The sequence below is a fragment of the Pseudophryne corroboree genome, chromosome 6, assembly GCF_028390025.1.
Source record: "Pseudophryne corroboree isolate aPseCor3 chromosome 6, aPseCor3.hap2, whole genome shotgun sequence".
In the NCBI taxonomy this organism is placed as follows: Eukaryota; Metazoa; Chordata; class Amphibia; order Anura; family Myobatrachidae; genus Pseudophryne; species Pseudophryne corroboree.
In genome coordinates this window covers 147,382,112-147,405,749 of record NC_086449.1, presented here as the reverse complement: position 1 = coordinate 147,405,749, position 23,638 = coordinate 147,382,112, and the positions used below count along the sequence as shown (strand labels likewise).

The window sequence follows — 23,638 nt, the reverse complement described above, 5'->3', positions numbered from 1 at the left end:
CGGGCTAGGATCCGACGCTCAACAGCCATGCCGTTAAATGTAGACGCGGTAAGTCTTGATACACACACGGCCCCTGCTGTAGTAGGTCCTCTCGAGGAGGAAGAGGCTGAGGAACTTCTATGAGCAACTCCTGAAGATCTGGATACCAAGCCCTCCTTGGCCAGTCTGGGGCAATGAAGATTGCTCAAACTCTTGTTCTTCTTATTATTTTGAGAACTTTTGGAATCAGTGGAAGTGGAGGGAAAACATATACAGACCAAAACACCCACTGGGTCACCAGTGCATCCACTGCTATTGCTTGAGGGTCTCTCGACCTGGAACAATATCTCTGAAGCTTCTTGTTTAGACGAGATGCCATCATGTCTACTTGAGGAACTCCCCAAAGACTTGTCACCTCTGCGAAGACTTCTTGGTGGAGGCCCCACTCTCCTGGATGGAGATCGTGTCTGCTGAGGAAGTCTTCTTCCCAGTTGTCGATTCCCAAAATGAAAATTGCTGACAGAGCTCTAACATGTCTTTCTGCCCAGAGGAGAATCCTTGTCACCTCTGCCATTGCCGCTCTGCTTTTCGTTCTGCCTTGCCTGTTTATGTATGCGACTGCTGTTACATTGTCCGACTGGATCTGCACGGGATCTTGAAGAAGATGTACCGCTTGTAGAAGGCCGTTGTAAATGGCTCTCAATTCCAGAACGTTTATGTGAAGGCAGGCTTCCTGGCTTGACCATTTTCCTTGGAAGCTTTCCCCCTGTGTGACAGCTCTCCAGCTTCGGAGACTTGCATCCGTGGTTATTAGGACCCAGTCGTGAATCCCAAACCTGCGTCCCTCTAGTAGGTGAGAACTGTGTAGCCACCACAGGAGCGAAATCTTGGCTTTGGGGGACAGGATTATTTTCCGGTGTATGTGTAGGTGGGATCCGGACCACTTGTCCAATAGGTCCCACTGGAATACTCTGGCATGAAATCGGCCAAACTGTATGGCCTCGTAGGCCGCTACCATTTTCCCAACAACCGAATGCATTGATGGATCGACACGCTTGTTGGTTTCAATATTTGTTTGACCATTTTCTGGATTTCCAGAGCCTTTTCCACTGGAAGAAATACTCTCCGTACTTCTGTGTCCAGAATTATCCCTAAAAAGGACAATCTTGTCGTCGGTTCCAACTGCGTCTTTGGAAAATTCATGATCCAACCATGTTGTTGGAGTATTGACAGGGAGAGTGCGATGTTCTGCACCAACTGTTCCCTGGATCTCGCTTTTATCAGGAGATCATCCAGATAAGCAATTATATTGACTCCTTTTTAACGAAGGAGGACCATCATCTCCGCCATCACCTTGGTGAATACCCTCGGTGCCGTGGAGAGTCCGAACGGCAACGTCTGAAATGGCAATCCTGTACTGCGAATCTCAGATAAGCTTGGTGAGGAGGATAAATGGGAACATGCAAGTAAGCATCCTTTATGTCTACTGACACCATGAAGTCCCCCTCTTCCAGACTGGAAATCACTACCCTCAGGGATTCCATCTTGAAATTGAACCTTTTCAGGTAGAGATTCAGATTTTTCAGGTTTAAAATCGGTCTGACCGAGCCGTCTGGCTTCGGAACTACGAAGAGGCTTGAATAAAAAACCTTCTCCTTACTGTGCCAAGGGTACCAGGACAATGACCTGATCCTGACATAATTTTTGAATTGCCGTTGTTACTGCCTCTCTTCCAGGAAGAGAATCTGGCAAGGTCGATTTGAAAAATCGGCATGGGGGGATGTCTTGAAACTCTAGTTTGTACCCATGGGACACTATTTGTAAGACCCATTGGTCCAGGCCAGATTGAATCCAGATTTGGCTGAAAAGTTTCAGACGTGCTACCACCCGAAGCCCCAACATTATGCTGCAGATTTGGCAGAAGCAGGGGTGGACTTCTGCTCCTGCGATCCGGGAGACGCTGCAGATTTCTTTCCTTTCCCCCTTCCCCTACCTGCAAAAAAAGGGGAGACCTTTGGCCTTTTTGTATTTGTTGGGCCGAAAGGACTGTATGTGAGAGTGATGTGTCTTTTTCGCCGGTGTAGGAGCATAAGGCAAGAATGTTGACTTACCTGCGGTAGCCACCGCAACTAACGCATCCAGCCCATCACCAAACAAGGACTCACCTTTATACGGGAGAGCCTCCATATTTCTTTTGGAATCTGCATCAGCATTCCACTGGCGAATCCACAACGCCCTCCGAGCCGATACTGCCATGGTAGCGGTTCTTGATCCCAAGAAACCAATATATTTCATGGATTCTAGTAAGTACGCAGCAGCGTCTTTGATATGACCTAACGTTAGGAGTATCTCGTCTCCATCTACTGTGTCAATGTCTAATGACAAGTTTTCTGACCACTTTTCAATAGCACTACTCACCCACTCAGACAGTGGTAGGCCTGAGTAGTGTCCCATTGGCTACATCAATAAATCACCTCACTCACTTGCGGTCTGTCGGCTCGTTAAGTGAAGCCATTCCAGGCGCAGCGAGAAACACCTTTTCTCTTTTATGACACGGCCCTGTCTAAAATGCGGGGTGACTCCCACCTTTTTTGGAAAAAGGTAAGCTGCCTGATATCCTTTTGGGAATCAGAAATTTCTTTTCCGGTTAAATCAGACCTGAGGTGGAGGGAAAATGACATTACTTCTTTACTAAAGTAAACCCTCTCCTTGTGGTAAAAGAGGGGGCTTCGTAACTTCTAACACCTCCTTTATAGCTAAAACATGTTTTGAATGCTTTTTTGCTAACTTAGGACCTATTCCCCTGGAATCACTAGTGTCGACACAGGAATCAGAGTCCGTGTCGGTATCAGTTTGTACTACTTGTGCAAATTTGTATGTGACCCAGAAAGGTCCCTGTGGATGAAAGGCAGAACTATTAAAAATCACATCTTCAACAGATTATTTTCATTTTCTGTATGAGATTCAGTCCAACCTCTTACTGATATGATTCACACTATCATGTAACCTTTCACCCAGTCAGGCTCTTGGTGTCATATTACACCTCTGTGTCCCTAACGTATCTCCACAGAGTTCCCTCCCACAGACATGTCACACACGTGCAGAACCACACCACAGACACTCCGGGATTTATAGGGGACAGACCCACAGTAAAATCTGTCAGAGGGACACAGATAGGATTTTTCCAGTTCACAACCCAGCGCCAGTAACACAATGTCTGTGAACACAAAATGCCCACTGACATGCAGCGCTTTTATAATGTTAATCACACAATTATATAGCACCAAATTCACTGTGCCCCCCCCCCCTGTTTTGCACCCTGATAGTTGTTCAGCAGTGGAGGAGGACCAGTGTTATCTCTGCAGCCTGAGGAGAGAAAATGGCGCTGAGCAGTGTGCTGGCTGACTGAGGAGGAAGCTCCACTCTTCAATGGTGTGTTTCTCCTCAGCTTTTAGGAGGTAATTTTTTATTTTTTACTGGCGGGGGTAGGACTGTGCCTCAGCAACTTATGCCCCTTATTTATGCCAGTTTCCATAGGTTTCATGCGGCCCAGGGCGCCCCCCCCATGCCCTGCAGTGCCTGTGTATGTGTGGGCAACATGGCGCGCTGCGCTCCCGCCAGCCGCGCGGTACCTTTAGCCGTCACTTTCTTGATTGAAGATCTGTCTTCTAACACTCCCATGAGGGGAATCGCTGCGCTTGCAGCCGGGATTCCGACCACCAGGATCCCTTGGCAGTCGGGATTCCGGCATCCGTATCCTGACCGCCGAGATCCCGACAGACGGAAAATGAACTGCTTCCAACTTGCATATGCCTGTCGGGATTCCGGCGTCGGTCTTATGACCGCTGGGATCCCATACTAATCCCGTCCATACTCTTCCCATTCTTAACCCATGCTCTACCCATCTACACCCTATGCCTGTTAAGAGTACTCAATAATGTTTCTCCTCTAGACAGGAAAGAGAGGTAAGAAAAAGAATAAGAGAAGAGAATAAAGAGAAGGAGCCGAATGACCCCCAATGGACTTTATTAAAAATGTATAAAATTTAACGCAATTGCAAAAAAACCTAATTTCTTAGTCCTCCATTTGGGAGACAGTGGGAAAATGCTGGGGACATCCCAAAATTGCCTCTAAGGTGGGTATGCTTAATGCCAACAGGGCACCCCACCCTCATTCCAAAACTGGCATCCCTGGATGCAAACACATTAAAACGGCTAATGTGCGCCTTAAGGGACGATACGCAACATCTTTCCTCGCTTCTGCCAAGACACCCAGTGCACATTGGACCTCTTGGAGGAATATTGTACCAGATTGAACCAAAGTGATGACAAACAACTGGGGAAATCTGTTGAGTGAGTTATTGGTATCTTTCAAATTAACCTATTTCAAGCTTAATTAGATATACAAGAATTTTATGAAGTGATCTTACTGGACAATCCTAAATGTATCGATAACTCCAAACCAACTGAACCAGTCCTGCGTGTGAATATGTGGAAGTTTTCCAGCCTTCCTAGCACAACTGTAATTTCCAAAACCCTGCCGAGCAGTCTAAATCAGACTGTAGAGATATATAGGTACCAAGATGATGACATCCTGTCTCAAGAGCATAGCTCCCCTCCTCAGACAGAGAATGTCCATGGGCTTGTGTATCATTCTCATATTTCCCATTTAAAGACGGGCTATCCACCCATTGCAGAAAAAAGACACAAAGGACTGCAACCACTTTGCAGGAACGTATAGTTTTTATTTAATTTTTTATGTTTATATTTCTCACTCTCACACTTTAACCAACAAGGGAGCGCCAGGTGCCATATACATACAGATGTGTCCTCATATATCTTGCCTCAATACACCATATAAGCAGGAGAAGCCTGGCGTCTTATTCGCATCACTATGTAAATAGGACGCACAAGTAGCTTATGCTGATTAAATTATGCGGCATGCCGATATTGTGTGCGCGACTGTGGCTGTATACGCATACGAAATGCTACATTACAGTGATTTCCAGGAAAACCCTGTAATGTAGCATTTAGTATACACATATAGCCGCAGTCACACACAGAATTTAGACATACCGCATATCATTTTAATCAGCATAAGTTGCTTATGCTTCCTATTTGCATAACAATTCAAATTACATGCATTTAAATGGAAAATGTCGCACATAAACACGCTCGGCGCAATCAAGTCACGACACGGCATAGTGTAACTACAAGGGCTGTTTAATGTGACTGCAGCAATAATGTAGAAGGACCCATTTGTACATTGCCACAGGCTGAAACATCTGAAGCGACCAGATTCTCTATTACTATCTTTATTAGACATTGTGGAAGGACTGAAGCTGCAAAAAGACTACTCCTACAGTGGAAAAGATATTCTGATAAGAAAAAAGATTAAGCCTGAAATATGTGTGCATAATGCTTATTAAAACATATTTAATAGTTTATTGAAGAAACTACACCATAAGTGCCCTCTTGGTGTTTGTCTGAACATTAGATTAGGTATAATAGATGTTAAAATAGGATTTTAATTACCTACCGGTAAATCCTTTTCTCGTAGTCAGTAGAGGATGCTGGGGTCCATTTTAGTACCATGGGGTATAGACGGTTCCGCAGGATCCTTCGGTACTTTAAGACTTTTCAACAGTGTGAACTGGCCCCTCCCTCTATGCCCCTCCTCCAGACCTCAGTATTGGAACTGTGCCCGAGGAGACGGACAACTTCGAGAGAAGAATTTACATTAAACTAGTTGCGAGATTCACACCAGTTCACACCATACAAAACATGCCGCCTAACATGGCTTTCAACATAACCCATGCTAACGTGCATGCATAACGCAAAAGCAACAGCTGTGAACATCTTAACACATGAGAACCTGTGTAAAAAGATAAAATGTAATTCTGCAGGAAAAATGAGCACTGGACGGGCGCCCAGCATCCTCTACGGACTACGAGAAAAGGATTTATCGGTAGGTTATTAAAATCCTATTTTCTCTTACGTCCTAGAGGATGATGGGGTCCATTTTAGTACCATGGGGATGTACCAAAGCTTCCAGTACAGGCGAGAAAGTGCTAATGTTCCTGCAGAACTGACTGACCAAACTGAAGGTCGTCAGCAGCCAAGGTGTCAAACCTGAAAAACTTACCAAACGTGTTTGCCCCTGACCATGTAGCTGCTCGGCAAATTTGCAACGCCGAGACACCCCGGGCAGCCGCCCAGGAAGAACCCACTTTCCTTGTAGAGTGGGCCTTTACCGAACTCGGTAACGGCAATCCTGCCGTGGAATAAGCGTGCTGAATGGTACCTCTGATCTAGTGCGCAATAGTTTGCATAGAGGCAGGACCCCCAATCTTGTTGGGGTCATAGAGGACAAACAAAGATTCTGTTTTCCTTATCCGAGCCGTTCTTGCAACATAAGTCCTCAACGCTCTGACGACATCCAAGGACTTTGAAACGGCTGAGGTGTCAGAAGCCACTGGCACCACCACAGGTTGGTTGATATGGAAATAAGACACAACCTTTGGAAGAAAATGCTAACGCGTTCCGCAGTTCAGTTCTATCTTCATGAAAAATCAAATAAGAGCCCCTAATTCAGACACTCGTCTGCCTGAGGCCAAGGCCAGCAGCATGCCCAGTTTCCAAGTGAGAAACTTCTACTCTACCTCTTGTAGAGGCTCAAACCAGTCCGATTTAAGGAACTGCAACACCACATGAAGATCCCACGGCGCCGCAGGAGGCACAAAGGGAGGTTGGATGCGCAGAACCCCCTTCACAAACGTCTGGACCTCAGGAAGGGAAGCCAACTGTTTCTGAAAGAAAACAGACAAGGCCGAAATTTGGACCTTGATAGACCCTAATCTCAAGCCAGCATCCACACCCGCCTGTAGAAATAGGAGAAGATGTCCTAATTTAAACTCCACCGCAGGAGACTTCTTGAAATCACACCAAGATACATATTTTCTCCAAAAACAATGGTAATGTTTGGACATTACCCCTTTCCTGGCCAGAATAAGTGTGGGAATGACTTCATTGGGAACACCCTTACGGGCTAGGATCTGGCGCTCAACAGCCATGCCGTCAAACGCAGCCGCGGTAAGTCTTGATAAACAAACGGTCCCTGCTGAAGCAGGTCCTTGCGAAGAGGAAGAGGCTGAGGATCTTCCAGTAATAACTCCTGAAGATCTGGATACCAAGCCCTCCTTGGCCAGTCTAGAGCAATGAGAATTGCTCGAACCCTTGTTCTTCTGATGATCTTGAGAACTTTTGGTATTAGTGGAAGTGGAGGGAACAGATACACCGACTGAAACACCCACTCGGTCACCAGTGCATCCACTGCTATTGCTTGTGGGTCTCTTGACCTGGAACAATATTTCTGAAGCTTCTTGTTGAGACGCAATGCCATCATATCTATTTGAGGAACGCCTCAACGATCTGCTACCTCTGCAAAGACTTCTGGGTGGAGGCCCCATTCTCCTGGATGGAAATCGTGTCTGCTAAGGAAGTCTGCTTCCCAGTTGTCCACTCCCGGAATGAAAATTGCTGACAGAGCTTTTGCATGTCTTTCTGCCCAGAGGAGTATCTTTGTCACCTCTGCCATTGCCGCTCTGCTTTTTGTTCCGCCCTGGCGGTTTATGTAAGCTACTGCCGTTACATTGTCTGACTGGATCTGTATGGGACGACCTTGAAGAAGGTGTGTCGCTTGATGAAGGCTGTTGTACACAGCTCTCAATTCCAGAATGCTTATGTGAAGTACTTCTTGACTTGACCATCATCCTTGGAACCTTTCCCCTTGCGTGACTGTTACCCAACCTTGGAGGCTTGCATCTGTGGTCACCAGGATCCAAGTCTGAATCCCGAACCTGCGTCCCTCCAGGAGGTGAAAACTTTGATGTCATCACAAGAGTGAAATTCTGGCTTTTGTTGACAGGATTATCCTCCGGTGCATGTATAGGTGCGATCCGGACCACTTGTCCAGTAGGTCCCACTGGAACACCCTGGCGTGGAATCGGCCAAATTGTAGAGCCTCGTAGGCCGCTTCCATCTTCCCCAGCAGGCAGATGCACTGATGAATCGATATGCGTGCTGGTTTTAAAACTTGTTTGACCATCCTCTGGATCTCCAGAGCCTTTTCCACCGGTAGGAATACTTTCTGTGCTTCCGTGTCCAATATCATTCCCAGAAATGATAACCTCCTTGTGGGTTCCAATTGTGATTTTGGAAGGTTTATGATCCAACTTTGCTGTTGAAGCACCGTCAGGGAAAGTGCAATGTTCTGCACTAGTTTCTCCCTGGATCTCGCTTTTACAGTATGAGGAGATTGTCCAAGTATGGGATGACTTTGACTCCTTTCTTGCGAAGAAGAACCATCATCTCCGCCATCACTTTGGTGAATATTCTCGGAGCCGTTGAGAGCCCGAAAGGCAATGTTTGAAACTGGTAGTGGCAGTTCTGCACCGCAAACCTCAGGTATGCCTGATGCGGCGGGTAGATGGGAACATGTAAATAAGCATCTTTGATGTCCATCGATACCAGAAATTCCTTTTCCTCCAAGCTGGAGATCACGGCTCTCAGGGATTCCATCTTGAATTTGAAACTTTTCAAATAAAGGTTCAGAGGGGGTCATTCCGAGTTGTTCGCTCGGTAAAAATCTTCGCATCGCAGCGATTTTCCGCTTAATGCGCATGCGCAATGTCCGCACTGCGACTGCGCCAAGTAATTTTGCTATGCAGTTAGGATTTTTACTCACGGATTTTTCTTCGTTCTGGCGATCGTAATGTGATTGACAGGAAATGGGTGTTACTGGGCGGAAACGCTACCGTTTCCGGGAAAAACGCAGGAGTGGCCGGAGAAACGGGGGAGTTTCTGGGCGAACGCTGGGTGTGTTTGTGACGTCAAACCAGGAACGACAAGCACTGAAATGATCGCAGATGCCGAGTAAGTCTGGAGCTACTCAGAAACTGCTACGAGGTGTGTAATCGCAATATTGCGAATACATCGTTCGCAATTTTAAGATGCTAAAATTCACTCCCAGTAGGCGGCGGCTTAGAATGAGCAAATCTGCTAAAATCCGCTTGCGAGCGAACAACTCGGAATGACCCCCAGAGTCTTTAGGTTTAAAATCGGTCTGACCGAGGCATCCGGTTTCGGCACTACAAACAGGCTTGAATAAAACCCTTTTTTCTGTTGTGACACAGGAACTAAGGAAATTACGTTGTCTTGACATAATTTCTGTATTGCGTTCAGCACTATTGCTCTGTCCTGAACAGGAGCTGGTAAGGCTGATTTGCAAAATCGGCATGGGGAAAGGTCCTGAAATTCCAATTTGTACCCTTGGGATACTATCTGCAATATCCAAGGATCCAGATCTGAGTGAACCCAGACTTGGCTGAAAGACAGTAGACATGCCCCCACCCGATCGTACTCCCGCAGGGAAGCCCCAGCGTCATGCTGAGGTTTTAGCCGAAGTAGCTGTTGGGCCGAAAGGATTAAATCTTATGAGAATGAAATCCTTTCCTAGGTGGAGCAGCTGCGGAAGGCAGAAATGTTGATTTGCCTGATGTAGTCGATGAAATCATGGCAAGGAAGCACCTCAATATTCTTTTTTTTTTTTTTTTTATTCCGCATCAGCATTCCATTGGCGGATCCACAGCGCCCTGCAGGCTGAAATCGCCATAGCGGAGAATCTTGTATAGTTTGGAGGAGAGAAGGGAAAGGGGGGACATGATAGAAACTTTCAAATATATCAAGGGTCTTAACAAAGTTCAGGAGGGAAACATTCTTCAAAGGAAAAGAAGTATTAGAACTCAAGGGCATACATTGAGACTGGAGGGGGGGAGGTTCAGGGGAAATTTAAGGAAAAATTACTTCACAGAAAGGGTAGTGGATAAGTGGAATAGCCTCCCATCAGAGGTGGTAGAGGCTAAGACTGTAGGGCAATTTAAACATGCTTGGGACAGGCATATGAATATCCTTACAAAGAATTAAGGTTAGAAAAGGGTTGAGATTTCCTAAAGGATAAAATAAAAAAGGGGCAGACTAGATGGGCCAAGTGGTTCTTATCTGCCGTCAAATTCTATGTTTCTATGTTTCTATCTTGAACTCAGCAACCCAATATCCTTCATAGCTTCAACTAAGTAACCTGCAGCATCTTTGATATGGCCGAGAGTTAGGACTATTTCATCCCTGTCAACTGTGTCTATGTTAAAAAGCAAGTTGTCAGACCATTTTTCCACAGCGTTACCTACCCACGCACAAGCAATGGTGGGCCTGAGCACCATTCCGTTAGCCGTATATATGGATTTTAGGGTTGTTTCTAATTTACGGTCAGCTGGATCTTTTACAGAGGCTGAACCAGGGGCAGGCAAAATTATTTTCTTAGACAGCAGAGAAACTGAGGTGTCTATCATTGGGGGTGTCTCCCATTTATGCCTGTCTTCCTCAGGGAAAGGGTATGCTACACGTATCCTTCTGGGAAGGGTAAATTTCTTCTCTGGGTTAGCCCAGGATTCTTCAAAGAACGCATTCAAATCCTTTGAAGGTGGAAAAGTCACAACCTTTATTTAATTTAAAATAATCCTTTTCCTCAGGGACCAGTGTTGTTTCAGGAAACTCCAACACTTCCTTTATAGCAACTATCATACATTGTATGCTTTTGGCTAATTTGGGGTATACCCCTCTCAAATCCCCAGTGTCGACGTCAGAGTCGGAATCTGTGTCTGTGTCCCCTTGCATTATCTGGTCCAGAGACCTTTTCTGGGAACTTGAGGGTCACGTGTGGATATGTGGAGGGATCAGTAAATAGTACATCCTCCACTGACTTTCTCCAGTATTCTGTTGTTCAGACTCCGAGAATTTTCTAGAAAGCTTTGACATATTACTTTGTAATTTTCTCACCCACTCTGGTTCCTTCTGTGAGGGAAGGGCCACCACATTACACTCCTGCGTATCTAAAATGGCTTCCTCGGGGGAAGAGCTTTCTCCATTGTCTGACATGTCACAAACATGCACTCTCACACCACAATCATACAGGGGAGCTATCGGTGACAGACCCACACTAAAATCTGTCAGAGAAATGCAGAGAGATTTGACAGTTCACACACCGCGCCCTATATGAAGAGAATTGTATATGTATATTTATCAGGCCCGTAACTACCTATGCGCCGGCGGTGCCTGGCACACAGCGCAAAAGCACTGTGGGCGCAAGACCGCCGCCAAAAACTGTGGGGCCGCGGCTACCGGCACTAGCTGTAGCGCTGGCAGCGGTGACGGGTGAGAGATTGTACGGCCGGCACCTGCTCCCGCAATTGCCACGACAACTGCGGCACTACAGCTGCCTCCGCCCCGCCCCCCATATTCGTCCGCAGCTGCTCCTGCTCCAACTCACTAGAATCAGTTGCTGCCTGAAGCTCCGCCCACTTCCTTGTGACCTCCACCAGAGCCGGATTAAGGGGGGGTCCATACCCCGGCCCCCCCTTTTTAAATGGGCCCCTGCCACTCACCACAGATCGAATCCGATCTGTGCTGCCAGCGCTCCCAGCTCCTCACTCCCTTGTGAACCATGGCGCTGACGCCGCATTTCAGTACAGGACAGCTGAGCGACGGCTCAGCTGTCCAATACTGTGTGAAGTAAGCGCAGGCTGCCGGAAAGGAGAAGAAAGGGATCCCTGGCGATGCGTGGAGCCGAGCCAGCCCAGCGCAGGCGGAGGTCCCGAATCTGCAAACTGCTTGGAAGAGAGTCAGGGGCAGAACAAAAAGTAAGCTGCCTGAGAATTTTAGGGTCTGACATATATATATATATATATATATATATATATACAAAGAATAAAGAACCCTTTTTTTTGCGCTAATGTACAATATAGCTCACACCACTAAGAAATGCCTCCTGTCAGATAAGGCACAGAAAGGGAATTATGGAAAAAAGAATTCTCATGGGAGCTGAACCACCTCAGATATCACATACAAATATATTTATTCATAAAATATAACAGTAAATACTGCAATATTACATAAAAACATCAATAAAACAAATGAAAAATCATATGCATTAAGTGAACAATACTGATTTGTAATCATCTGGCGAATTTGGTTTGATGGTATCCGCACTTATAAGATATCAATTTTTCCACCAGAGAGTTTAGATGTATATTCAAATTCACAAACACGTAAAAACCCAACGCGTTTCGTCCATATAGGACTTCATCAGGGGTCGTGCTCAACAAGTCAATATTTGAAAATTTCAAAATCCCATCCTGCCAATGCCGTGGGCATGAACAATATTCTCAAAGGTAGAATATTACAATATTCGTGCACATCACATATAGTTCACCAATATGCAATAAAAAGTATAACTACCCGGTAGCTGTGGAGTGAATCTTGAGGCATTACTAAGGGTTTTTCATATGCCCAATTTCTTTGAGCCGATCTTATTGCTCTTATTTTTGGAGTTGATAATATTATACTCAAAAGGTCATTGTCACAGCATTTATACTTTTTATTGCATATTGGTGAACTATATGTGATGTGCACGAATATTGTAATATTCTACCTTTGAGAATATTGTTCATGCCCACGGCATTGGCAGGATGGGATTTTGAAATTTTCAAATATTGACTTGTTGATCACGACCCCTGATGAAGTCCTATATGGACGAAACGCGTTGGGTTTTTACGTGTTTGTGAATTTGAATATACATCTAAACTCTCTGGTGGAAAAATTGATATCTTATAAGTGCGGATACCATCAAACCAAATTCGCCAGATGATTACAAATCAGTATTGTTCACTTAATGCATATGATTTTTCATTTGTTTTATTGATGTTTTTATGTAATATTGCAGTATTTACTGTTATATTTTATGAATAAATATATTTGTATGTGATATCTGAGGTGGTTCAGCTCCCATGAGAATTCTTTTTTTCATATATATATATATATATATATATATATATATATATACCGCACCCTCTAAGAAATAAATATATCTACCTGCCTCTTTATTAGGGGCCCCACTGTCAGAAGTTCCCCGGGCCCCCCATAGCCTTAATCGGGCTCTGATCTCCACCCCAATGTCTGTCTGCTGTATGTAAATTACAGCAGCAGGCAGTGAAAGAGAGCTTCTTCCCATGCACTCACCGACTCCACCTGCGCCACCCATCTTGCAGTATGAGGAGAGGGAGAAAGGACAGAACAGAAGCCGCCAGCTGAATAGATAAGTAAGCAGTGCAAAACACACCCTCACACTCTCTCTCTCTCTCTCTCAACACACACACATACTCTTTCCACACACATACACACACTCTCTCTCCCCTCTACCTAGCTAGCGTAATGTGTATAAGGGGCTCTTCTATGGTGACTGCCAGACGCTGCTGCGCTGTGTAATGGGACTGTCGGATGCAGCTGCGATGTGTAATGGGACTGCCGGACGCTACTGTGAGGTGTAATGTAACTGACGGACGCTGCTGCGCTGTCTAATGTGACTGATGGATGCTGCTGTGCAGTGTAATGTGACTGACGGATGCTGCTGCGCTGTCTAATGTGACCGACGGATGCTGCTGCGCTGTATAATGTGACTGACGGACGCTGCTGCGCTGTCTAATGTGACTGATGGATGCTGCTGTGCGGTGTAATGTGACTGACAGACGCTGTTGCGCTGTCTAATGTGACTGACAGACGCTGCTGTGTGGTTTAATGTGACTGACGGATGCTTCTGTGCAGAGTAATGTGTTTACTGGACGCTACTGTACAATGTAATATGACTGATGGACACTACTGTGCAGTGTAATGTGACTGATGGACGCTACTGTGCAGTGTAATGTGACTGATGGACGCTACTGTGCAGTGTAATGTGACTGATGGACGCTACTGTGCAGTGTAATGTGACTGATGGACGCTACTGTGCAGTGTAATGTGACTGATGGACGCTACTGTGCAGTGTAATGTGACTGATGGACGCTACTGTGCAGTGTAATGTGACTGATGGACGCTACTGTGCAGTGTAATGTGACTGATGGACGCTACTGTGCAGTGTAATGTGACTGATGGACCCTACTGCGCAGTGTAATGTGTCTGATGGACGCTACTGCGCAGTGTAATGTGTCTGATGGACGCTACTGTGCAGTGTAACGTGACTGATGGACGCTACTGTGCAGTGTAATGTGTCTGATGGACGCTACTGTGCAGTGTAATGTGTCTGATGGACGCTACTGTGCAGTGTAATGTGACTGATGGACGCTACTGTGCAGTGTAATGTGACTGATGGACGCTACTGTGCAGTGTAATGTGACTGATGGACGCTACTGTGCAGTGTAATGTGACTGATGGACGCCACTGTGCAGTGTAATGTGACTGATGGACACCACTGTGCGTGGTAATGTGACTTACGGATGCTACTGCGTGACGTAATGTGAATTGGTACAAATCTGTGGCCCTGCCCCGTCCCCATAAAGCCACCTATACTTTTAGCGTGCGCCTGCCTAATGTGTAAAAAAGGGGGGTTCTGTTGCCGTAATGTGTAAAAAGGGGGACTCTGCTGCATAATTTGTAAAAAGGGGGCTCTACCTGGCTGTGTAAAAGGTGGACTCCACCTGCCTAATGTGTAACAAAAGGGGGGCTCTGTTGCCATAATGTGGGAAAAGGGGTACTCTGCTGTCGTAATGTGTAAGAAGGGGACTCTGCTGCCGTAATGTGTAAAAGGGGGACTCTGCCTTCCGTAATGTGTAAAAGGGAGCTCTTCCTGCCGTAATGTGTAAAAGGGAGCTCTGTGGCCATACCCATTATATATTTTTTGCACTGGCCCTGTTTTATATATGAAGGGGGGGGGGGGGGCAATGCTGTTTCTTGCACACAGCGCTAAAGTGCCTAGTTACGGCACTGATATTATACAAAACCTTCAGCACTTTATTTCAATATTAGGCACGCTCACCTAATGTAATAACCCCCCCCCCCCCCTCTCTATAACACCCTGGTACTTGTTTCAGCGTTGTTATGAGGAGGAACAGTGTCTGTCAGCTTTTCTCTGTGACCCTGCATGAGAAAATGGCAGAGTGAGTGTCTGGCAAGTCTGAGGAGAAGCCACGCCTTCCTGCCTCAGCTACAATGATTTTTATACTGGCTGGGGTTTGTAAATCAGAGGCTATACATGTATTTACCGTTTTGCCAGTGAGAGTAAGGATTTTCCATGCAGCTCAGGGCGCCCCCCTCCGCGCCCTGTACCCTGTGTGTGTTTTGAGATGAATGCTCGCGCAGCTTCAGCCGCTGTGCTGTACCTTTTTTGCCGCCAACGATGAACGGAGGATCCCCTCTTTGCAGGACTCCGGTAATATACTCACCAGCCTTCTAACTTCTGGCTCTGTTAGGGGGTGGCGGCAGTGCTGTGGGAGTGAATGCTGGCCAGGCTTGGGCTGTGTTCAGTACCCTTCAGGAGCTAATGGTGTCCTGTCAGCGGAAGCAGAACCATTAACTAATTGAGAAGTTGGTTCCTACTTCCCCCCCAAGTCCCACAAAGCAGGGAAGCTGTTGCCAGCAGCTTCCCTGTAAAATAGAAAACCTAACAAAGTCTTTTTCTAGCAGAACTCTGTAGAGCTCCACTAGTGTGCATCAAGTCTCCCGGGCACATTTTCTAAACTGAGGTCTGGAGGAGGGGCATAGAGGGAGGAGCCAGTTCACATTGTTGAAAAGTCTTAAAGTGCCGAAGGCTCCTGCGGAACCGTCTATACCCCATGGTACTAAAATGGACCCCAGCATCCTCTAGGACGTAAGAGAAAATAGTATTACTCCACCTCCTAAAATGTGTGCATTTCTCAGAAAATACTTTTTCACAACTATTACATTAAACACAACAATTCTGGCATTTACCTGCTTGTTCTCATACAAGTATTTTCTTTATTCTACTGTATAATTGTTTGATTGGCAGCCACACCCACTATACCACAACACTTGTAAGATAATTTGTTTTTGACTTTGGAAAATGCCCTCTTAGGGGGTGATTCTGAATTGCACACAGGTTGCAATGCACACAGATCTTGAAGATTTAGCTTACTGTGCATGTTTCTAAGGAAGATATTGGCTTCTGCACATGCGCGGGGACAGGTATTTGCACACAGACGCCAATCGCTAGTGTGTACAGATAGATCTGTACAGTGAAGGGCAGCACTATTCGTGGGCATTGACCATGTGATGACACGGAACTCTTCTGACTCATGGGAGCATCATGGGCGAGTAATTCCACGTTCTTGCTGCATTGTAGCACGCAGATGAACATCTGTTTCAGCCGGAACTTTTGCAGTCAGCATGGGGCTGGCGTAAGTCCCAATACTAATGATGGCAGCTGAGGATGTGAGAACAGTGAGTGGGACAGGCTTCCACCTGCAGTCCCACTGATTATTAGTATACAAAGGTGGATTCTAGCATTAGCATAATCTAGCAAGCATATGGAAAAGAAGCTGCAGATGCGTCTGACCCAGAATCAGGCCCCCCACCCCCATCTGGTTTCTAAAAAGTTCACTTACTTGAAGACTCTCTTCCCATGGGACACAGCTTACACTTCTAGACAGCAATTTAGTGATGATTACTAAGCTTAGCTGCTTCTTTAACTGCCTAAATAAAAAGACAATGTAGTATTTTACTAGGCAAAAAATACAATCCAAATAAGGCAAGGTACGGTCTTTCATAACAGTACTGCGCTTTATGGGGTTATGTACAGAACAGGAATTGTTCTCTCACATGTTTATAGAAAAATATAATACACTGCTTTATATGACACCAATCAAACCTTCTCATTAACACTTTATTTGCTGCGTCATTAACAATAATTGTGCATTTTTCAGGAAATGGACATAATGGGCTGTCGTGGCTTTATCAGAAATGGAAACAGCTGCAGCCCTGGGGAAGCAGGATGTATTGCTTATATACTGAAGGTGACCTGTCTAAACAGTAGGTAAAAGGATGAACTTCAAAGCTGGGGCAGGGGCTTTAGGCAAAACAGTAATCTGGAGGGGAAGGTTCAACGTAAAAAAGATATTGTACACACGTAAGAATAGGTCAACAGGTCCTGATTATCAGCAAAATGGCATTATAGACCAAAATGTGTAATGCAGACCCACGTAGGGATGGACTCAGTTTCCTCTTCTTATATGCATAGGTCTATAGCTGAGCACAAGCTGAACAATCCTGCATCCCCCACTACACTCACAGCCCTCTTCTAAAAGAAAGTGGTTATATTAGGTTAAAATCCCTTCTATAGCTACCATCATAAGGCAGTTCATAAGTATTTTATATACAGCATTACATATATACTAATTGCCAGCCCATCAAAATGACGGAACAACATCACAGTAATCTCAGCACTGGCTCCATTGGCACAAAAACACTTGAATTCTCCCCTAAGAGTTGAGGAGCAGCGTTAGCCTTTTATATTATCGGATAGTTTTCATGACACTGCCTCTTTAAATACAACTGTTAAATAACTGTTAATTTAATATTTCTAATCTCTTTCCTAAATAAACCATGTAATGAATCACACAACTTCCTGGTGAATCACTTTTTCACTTAAATAACTCAATTCCATAATAACTGATTCACTAATTAGTGTTCAGTTCCAAGTTTATCCAGTCAGTAAAATATGCCTAATGAGCGGTGCTGCATTTTACATTCCATTCACATTATTAAAACTGGTGTACAATATTTTTACAATATCAGGACGATGTAGATTTGGAATAATTTGTACCGCAAGCATGAGCAGGAATAGACAACATGCACGAAAAAGTACATTTAGACATAGCTGGTCAGTATCCGGATGAGTCTATTAAATGCCAGGTCTGTGATAGGACATCAAAATGGTGTGGATACGCTGGTAGAACATCACAGACACAACATCACTACCCATAGAGGTGCTCAGTAAAAGGAGTGATGCTGCTTTGCAGTAATTATCATCAATGATGTGCACGTATATTGTGCAGAATTTAATCGCCCCCTAAAAGAAATACATTTGAAAGTTGCATTACCCTGTTTATATACAATATGATAATGTAAGGAAGTGTCATATTGAGATCAGGGTGCCAGGCATATTGCAAAAAAAGCCTTTCCGACATCCCCTCTCACCCAGCAATTTAGTAAATATTGGGCATCCTGCACTGTAAAATGTACCCCTGTAATATATGTAGTTTGAAGGGTGTTGCTCTATTGCTGTTAAATGTTACCAGGTGAGTACTGTAGATAAAGCTGGTTTTGCCATCATGTCCCCAAAAACCAGATGGTCTGGCCAATTGGTCTGCTGGGGCAATTCAATTAATACCAGTGGCAGCTTGTGATAAGTTTCAAGCTGCACTTAAGGCGGATTTCTGTTCGAGTCTGAGGAATGCTCAACCGAAAATCACTGTTATCGTGGGTATTGCAAACATGTTAACTCATAACTCTGCACGTTAGTACCAAATTGACTGAATAAGAAAAAGGCTACCACCTTTTTCCCTGCTTGGTAAATTACCGCTACTTATTGAATCTGGAACCAAAGACAGCTACTGTATGTTCACTTGAGCTTATTAAAAAAAACACATCAAAAATAGATTCCTACAGACATTAAATTGTAGTTGTACCAGCAAAGACTTTGTGGGACTTACTTCATTAGCAGTCGCCACTCATGGGTTTATTCTAAGGTGTGACATAAGATCAAATAGATTATCCTTTATGGTCAGGCAAATAGTTGTCCTTTGTTTTCTATCCTACTCAAGTAGACTTCCCGAAGACCTTCTCTACAGAGACCTGCTGCCATCTGAGAACTTGAGGGAGGTTCATTAGCTGTCCTCAGAAAAGTAGGTACCGTAACCAACAGGGAAGTGTTATAGAGATTTAATTCCATAAAAAGCACACCACCACGAGAACTGGAATGGGATTAAAAGATTGAAATCTGCCTGTTATGCGCACCAGTGCCAGCAGGAATGTACTGGTGTCTGAACGGTGAGGGATGCAAAACAAATGAACTCACAGACAGACTGGGGAATATGACATTACATACACAGAAGGTGATAGGGTAACAAAATAAACACAAAGTGAACAGAGAAGCCCAAAGGCTAAGAAACCGGGTGTCTCCCTAGTATTAGGAATGCTCAGATGGAAAGAAGCGAGATGTAGTGATTTAATACGTAGAGAACCCGAAATGCTGTTGCTAAGGGCAACAGCAAAACCCTAAAGGGTTACCAACGGGTGTGGCAGTAAACTCCTTGGTCAGAGATGGAATAATAGACACAAGGAGAGTCTCCACAATCCTAGTCCTCACTTGCAGTGCACTGGTTCAGCTTACTGCCACTAAACTGACACCTGAACACCTTGCACAGTGAGAAAGGATTTTGGCAGGCAAGTCTGAGAATACAGCCGCAAACTTGCTAGGTTCACAGAGTAGCAAAAGAACCCCAGCAGGTTAAACGATTGACTCCAGTCTTACTGCTAGGTCTGGATTGGCAGAGTGTAATACCAAATCCCAAGGCCTATTTGCAGTAAGCAACAAACAAATACAAAGTTTACACAGTACTAGCTAGCTTTCAGGAACTGACTAACCAACAAAGATTCAGCAGCATCTGCCTAACCTGAGAAGAGGGTTTATATAGCAGGTGCTGTCCACGCCCCACTCAGACCTCACAGACTGTGAGCACAAAAACCAGCACCGGATCCCCTGCCGTGCACAGAGCCTGTAACCATTGCACAGCAAAAGACCCGAACCGGAGTATCAGCTACGCTCAGGTTACTCCGCTAGCACTTGTCTCCCGGTTGCCATGACGACGTGGCAGCACAGAGCAGTAGACCCTAACAGTACCCCCCCTCTGACGAGGGGTCAAAGAACCCCTACCACCGGGTTTATCGGGGAACTGCGAGAAGAAAGAGCGTAACAGTCTGGGGTATAAAGATCACAACTGCGCACCCACGACCGCTCCTCCGGGCCATACCCCTTCCAGTGCACCAAAAATGACAGCCGACCCCGAACCATCTTGGAGTCAAGAATCCTTTCAACAACAAACTCCCTCTGGCCACGTATCAGAAGAGGGGAAGGTCTTCCACTGGAAGAAGGATTACTAATCGCCCGTTTTAAAAGGGAACAATGAAATGTTTTATTGATACCCAAAGAACGGGGTAGATCTAACTGAAATGCCACCGGATTGATAACCCTAGTGATCTTATAAGGACCGATGAACCGGGGGCCTAACTTATGAGATGGCTGTCTCAACTTCAAATTCTTGGTAGACAACCAGACGAAGTCTCCTAATTTGAAGCTGCAGGGTCTTTTCCGCTTATCAAAAACCCTTTGGTCACTAATGACACAGACACAAGGGCTTTCTTCACTTTCCTCCAAATACCTCTAAGGACCGAAACCACAGAGGAACCACCAGGCGTGGAGTCCAGGGGGTCAAAAGAATTGGCCTTAGGATGATGCCCATACACACAAAGGAAGGGAGAGATCCCTGTAGCAGAGTGAGCCGCGTTGTTATAGGCAAACTCCGCCATGGACAGATGAGCCATCCAGTCAGTCTGACACTTGGAGACATAACACCTGAGGAACTGCTCCAAGGACTGGTTCACCCTTTCAGTCTGCCCATTAGACTGCGGATGGTAGCCTGACGACAAGCTGACAGAAATCTGGAGATCGGAACGAAATGCCCTCCAGAATTTGGCCACAAACTGGGATCCGCGGTCAGAGACCACATCAAGTGGCAACCCGTGGAGGCGCACAACATGCAGCATAAATAATTCAGACAGGCGTCTGGCCGATGGCAGCCCAACCAATGGAACGAAGTGCGCCATCTTCGAAAACCTGTCAACGACAACCCAGATGGCTGTCATCCCCGAGGATTTGGGCAAGTCCACCACAAAATCCATTGAAATGTGGGTCCATGGCTTAGATGGAATAGAGAGTGGATGTAATGGGCCAACAGGAACCCCTCTAGGAGTCTTATTTCGGGCACAGATGTCACATGCCCGAACCCACTGATCCACATCCCTAGCCACCGAGGGCCCCCACACCGCCCTAGATAGCAACTCCCGAGTTCTGGCAATACCCGGGTGACCTGCCGACTTCTTGGCATGGAATTCCAGGAACACTCGCTGTCTTAACCTAGGAGGCACAAACAAAAGACCTACCGGAAGGTCTGGAGGAGCCTGCTCCTGTGCTCTAAGGACTAATGACAAGAGGTCCTGGGTAATGCCCACTTTAATACATGATGGGGACACAATGGGCAATGGCTCCTCGGTGGTCTCCTGGATTGGAGCAAAACTCCGCGAGAGCGCATCAGCCTTGATGTTTTTTGACCCAGGGCGATATGTTATCAAAAAATTAAAGCGAGCAAAAAACAAAGCCCATCGTGCCTGCCTGGCATTGAGGCGCTTCGCTGACTCTAAATATGCCAAATTCTTATGGTCGGTGAGAATTGAGACCACAAACTTAGCCCCCTCAAGCCAGTGTCTCCACTCCTCGAGTGCATCCTTAATAGCCAACAATTCCCGGTTACCCACGTCATAATTCATCTCGGCAGGCGAAAATTTACAGGAAAAGTAAGCACAGGGATGAAGGCGATTATCAGACACCCCCATCTGAGAGAGCACTGCCCCAATACCCATCTCAGAGGCATCCACCTCCACCACAAAAGGACGCTCTGGATCTGGGTGTCGCAGCACCTTGGCCGAGACAAATGCCCTTTTGAGACGGGCAAAAGCCGCTTTGGCCTCACAAGACCAGTGAGCAACATCCGCCCCTTTCTTAGTGAGTGCCACCAAGAGCGCCACTATAGACGAAAATCCAGCGATAAATAGTCTATAAAAATTTGCAAAGCCCAGAAAACGCTGAAGCGCCTTCAAACTAGTGGGCTGCACCCAATTCAGGACTGCCTGTACCTTGGAACCCTCCATTTGGAAACCTTCTGGGGAGATAATATATCCTAGAAATGCGATTTGCTGAACTTCAAATTCGCACTTCTCCAGCTTCGCCCAAAGCCGGTGGTCTCTGAGTCTCTGGAGGACTAAGCGTACATGCTTCCGATGTTCTTCCAGGGAATGGGAGAAGATTAGGATATCATCTAAGTATACAACTAAGAATCTATCCAAATATTCCCTGAGCACATCGTTCATGAAGTCCTGGAAGACTGCCGGGGCATTACAGAGCCCAAAAGGCATCACCAAATATTCATAATGCCCTGAGTGGGTATTAAAGGCAGTCTTCCATTCATCCCCCTCTCTTATTCGGATTAGATTGTACGCACCGCGTAGGTCAATCTTAGAAAAAATAAGAATTTACTTACCGATAATTCTATTTCTCGTAGTCCGTAGTGGATGCTGGGGACTCCGTCAGGACCATGGGGAATAGCGGCTCCGCAGGAGACAGGGCACAAAAATAAAGCTTTAGGATTAGGTGGTGTGTACTGGCTCCTCCCCCTATGACCCTCCTCCAAGCCTCAGTTAGGATACTGTGCCCGGACGTGCGTACACAATAAGGAAGGATATTGAATCCCGGGTAAGACTCATACCAGCCACACCAATCACACCGTATAACTTGTGATCTGAACCCAGTTAACAGTATGACAAACGTAGGAGCCTCTGAACAGACGGCTTACAACAATAACAACCCGAATTTGTTTGTAACAATAACTATGTACAAGTATTGCAGACAATCCGCACTTGGGATGGGCGCCCAGCATCCACTACGGACTACGAGAAATAGAATTATCGGTAAGTAAATTCTTATTTTCTCTAACGTCCTAAGTGGATGCTGGGGACTCCGTCAGGACCATGGGGACTATACCAAAGCTCCCAAACGGGCGGGAGAGTGCGGATGACTCTGCAGCACCGAATGAGAGAACTCAAGGTCCTCCTCAGCCAGGGTATCAAATTTGTAGAATTTTGCAAACGTGTTTGCCCCTGACCAAGTAGCAGCTCGGCAGAGTTGTAATGCCGAGACCCCCCGGGCAGCCGCCCAGGATGAGCCCACTTTCCTTGTGGAATGGGCCTTGACAGATTTAGGTTGTGGCAAGCCTGCCACAGAATGTGCAAGTTGAATTGTGCTACAAATCCAACGAGCAATAGTCTGCTTAGAAGTAGAGATGAGCGGGTTCGGTTTCTCTGAATCCGAACCCGCACGAACTTCATGTTTTTTTCACGGGTCCGAGCAGACTCGGATCCTCCCGCCTTGCTCGGTTAACCCGAGCGCGCCCGAACGTCATCATGACGCTGTCGGATTCTCGCGAGACTCGGATTCTATATAAGGAGCCGCGCGTCGCCGCCATTTTCACACGTGCATTGAGATTGATAGGGAGAGGACGTGGCTGGCGTCCTCTCCATTTAGATTAGGGTTGAGAGAGAGAGAGAGAGATTGACCTGAGGCTGTGATACTGTAGAAGAGAGTGCAGAGTTTAGTGACTGACGACCACAGTGACCACCAGACAGTGCAGTTGTTTGTTTTATTTAATATATCCGTTCTCTGCCTGAAAAAAACGATACACACAGTGACTCAGTCACATACCATATCTGTGTGCACTGCTCAGCCCAGTGTGCTGCATCAATGTATATATATATCTGACTGTGCTCAGCTCACACAGCTTATAATTGTGGGGGAGACTGGGGAGCACTGCAGTGCCAGTTATAGGTTATAGCAGGAGCCAGGAGTACATAATATTATATTAAAATTAAAC

At 45.9% G+C, this 23,638-nt stretch overlaps 1 protein-coding gene across 8 annotated transcripts in view; it reads right to left on the bottom strand.

The window, feature by feature from the left end:
- FAM178B (family with sequence similarity 178 member B) overlaps positions 1-23,638 on the bottom strand; it is a 1,338,131-nt gene that overhangs the window by 405,772 nt on the left and 908,721 nt on the right. For 7 of the 8 annotated variants that reach the window (XM_063931992.1, XM_063931993.1, XM_063931991.1 and 4 more), the window contains one exon: positions 16,484-16,571. The exons of the other annotated variant lie outside the window; for it this stretch is intronic. In XM_063931992.1, coding sequence (XP_063788062.1) covers positions 16,484-16,571 — 88 coding nt within the window. The remainder of the gene's footprint in view (positions 1-16,483; positions 16,572-23,638) is intronic. 8 annotated transcript variants of the gene reach the window in all.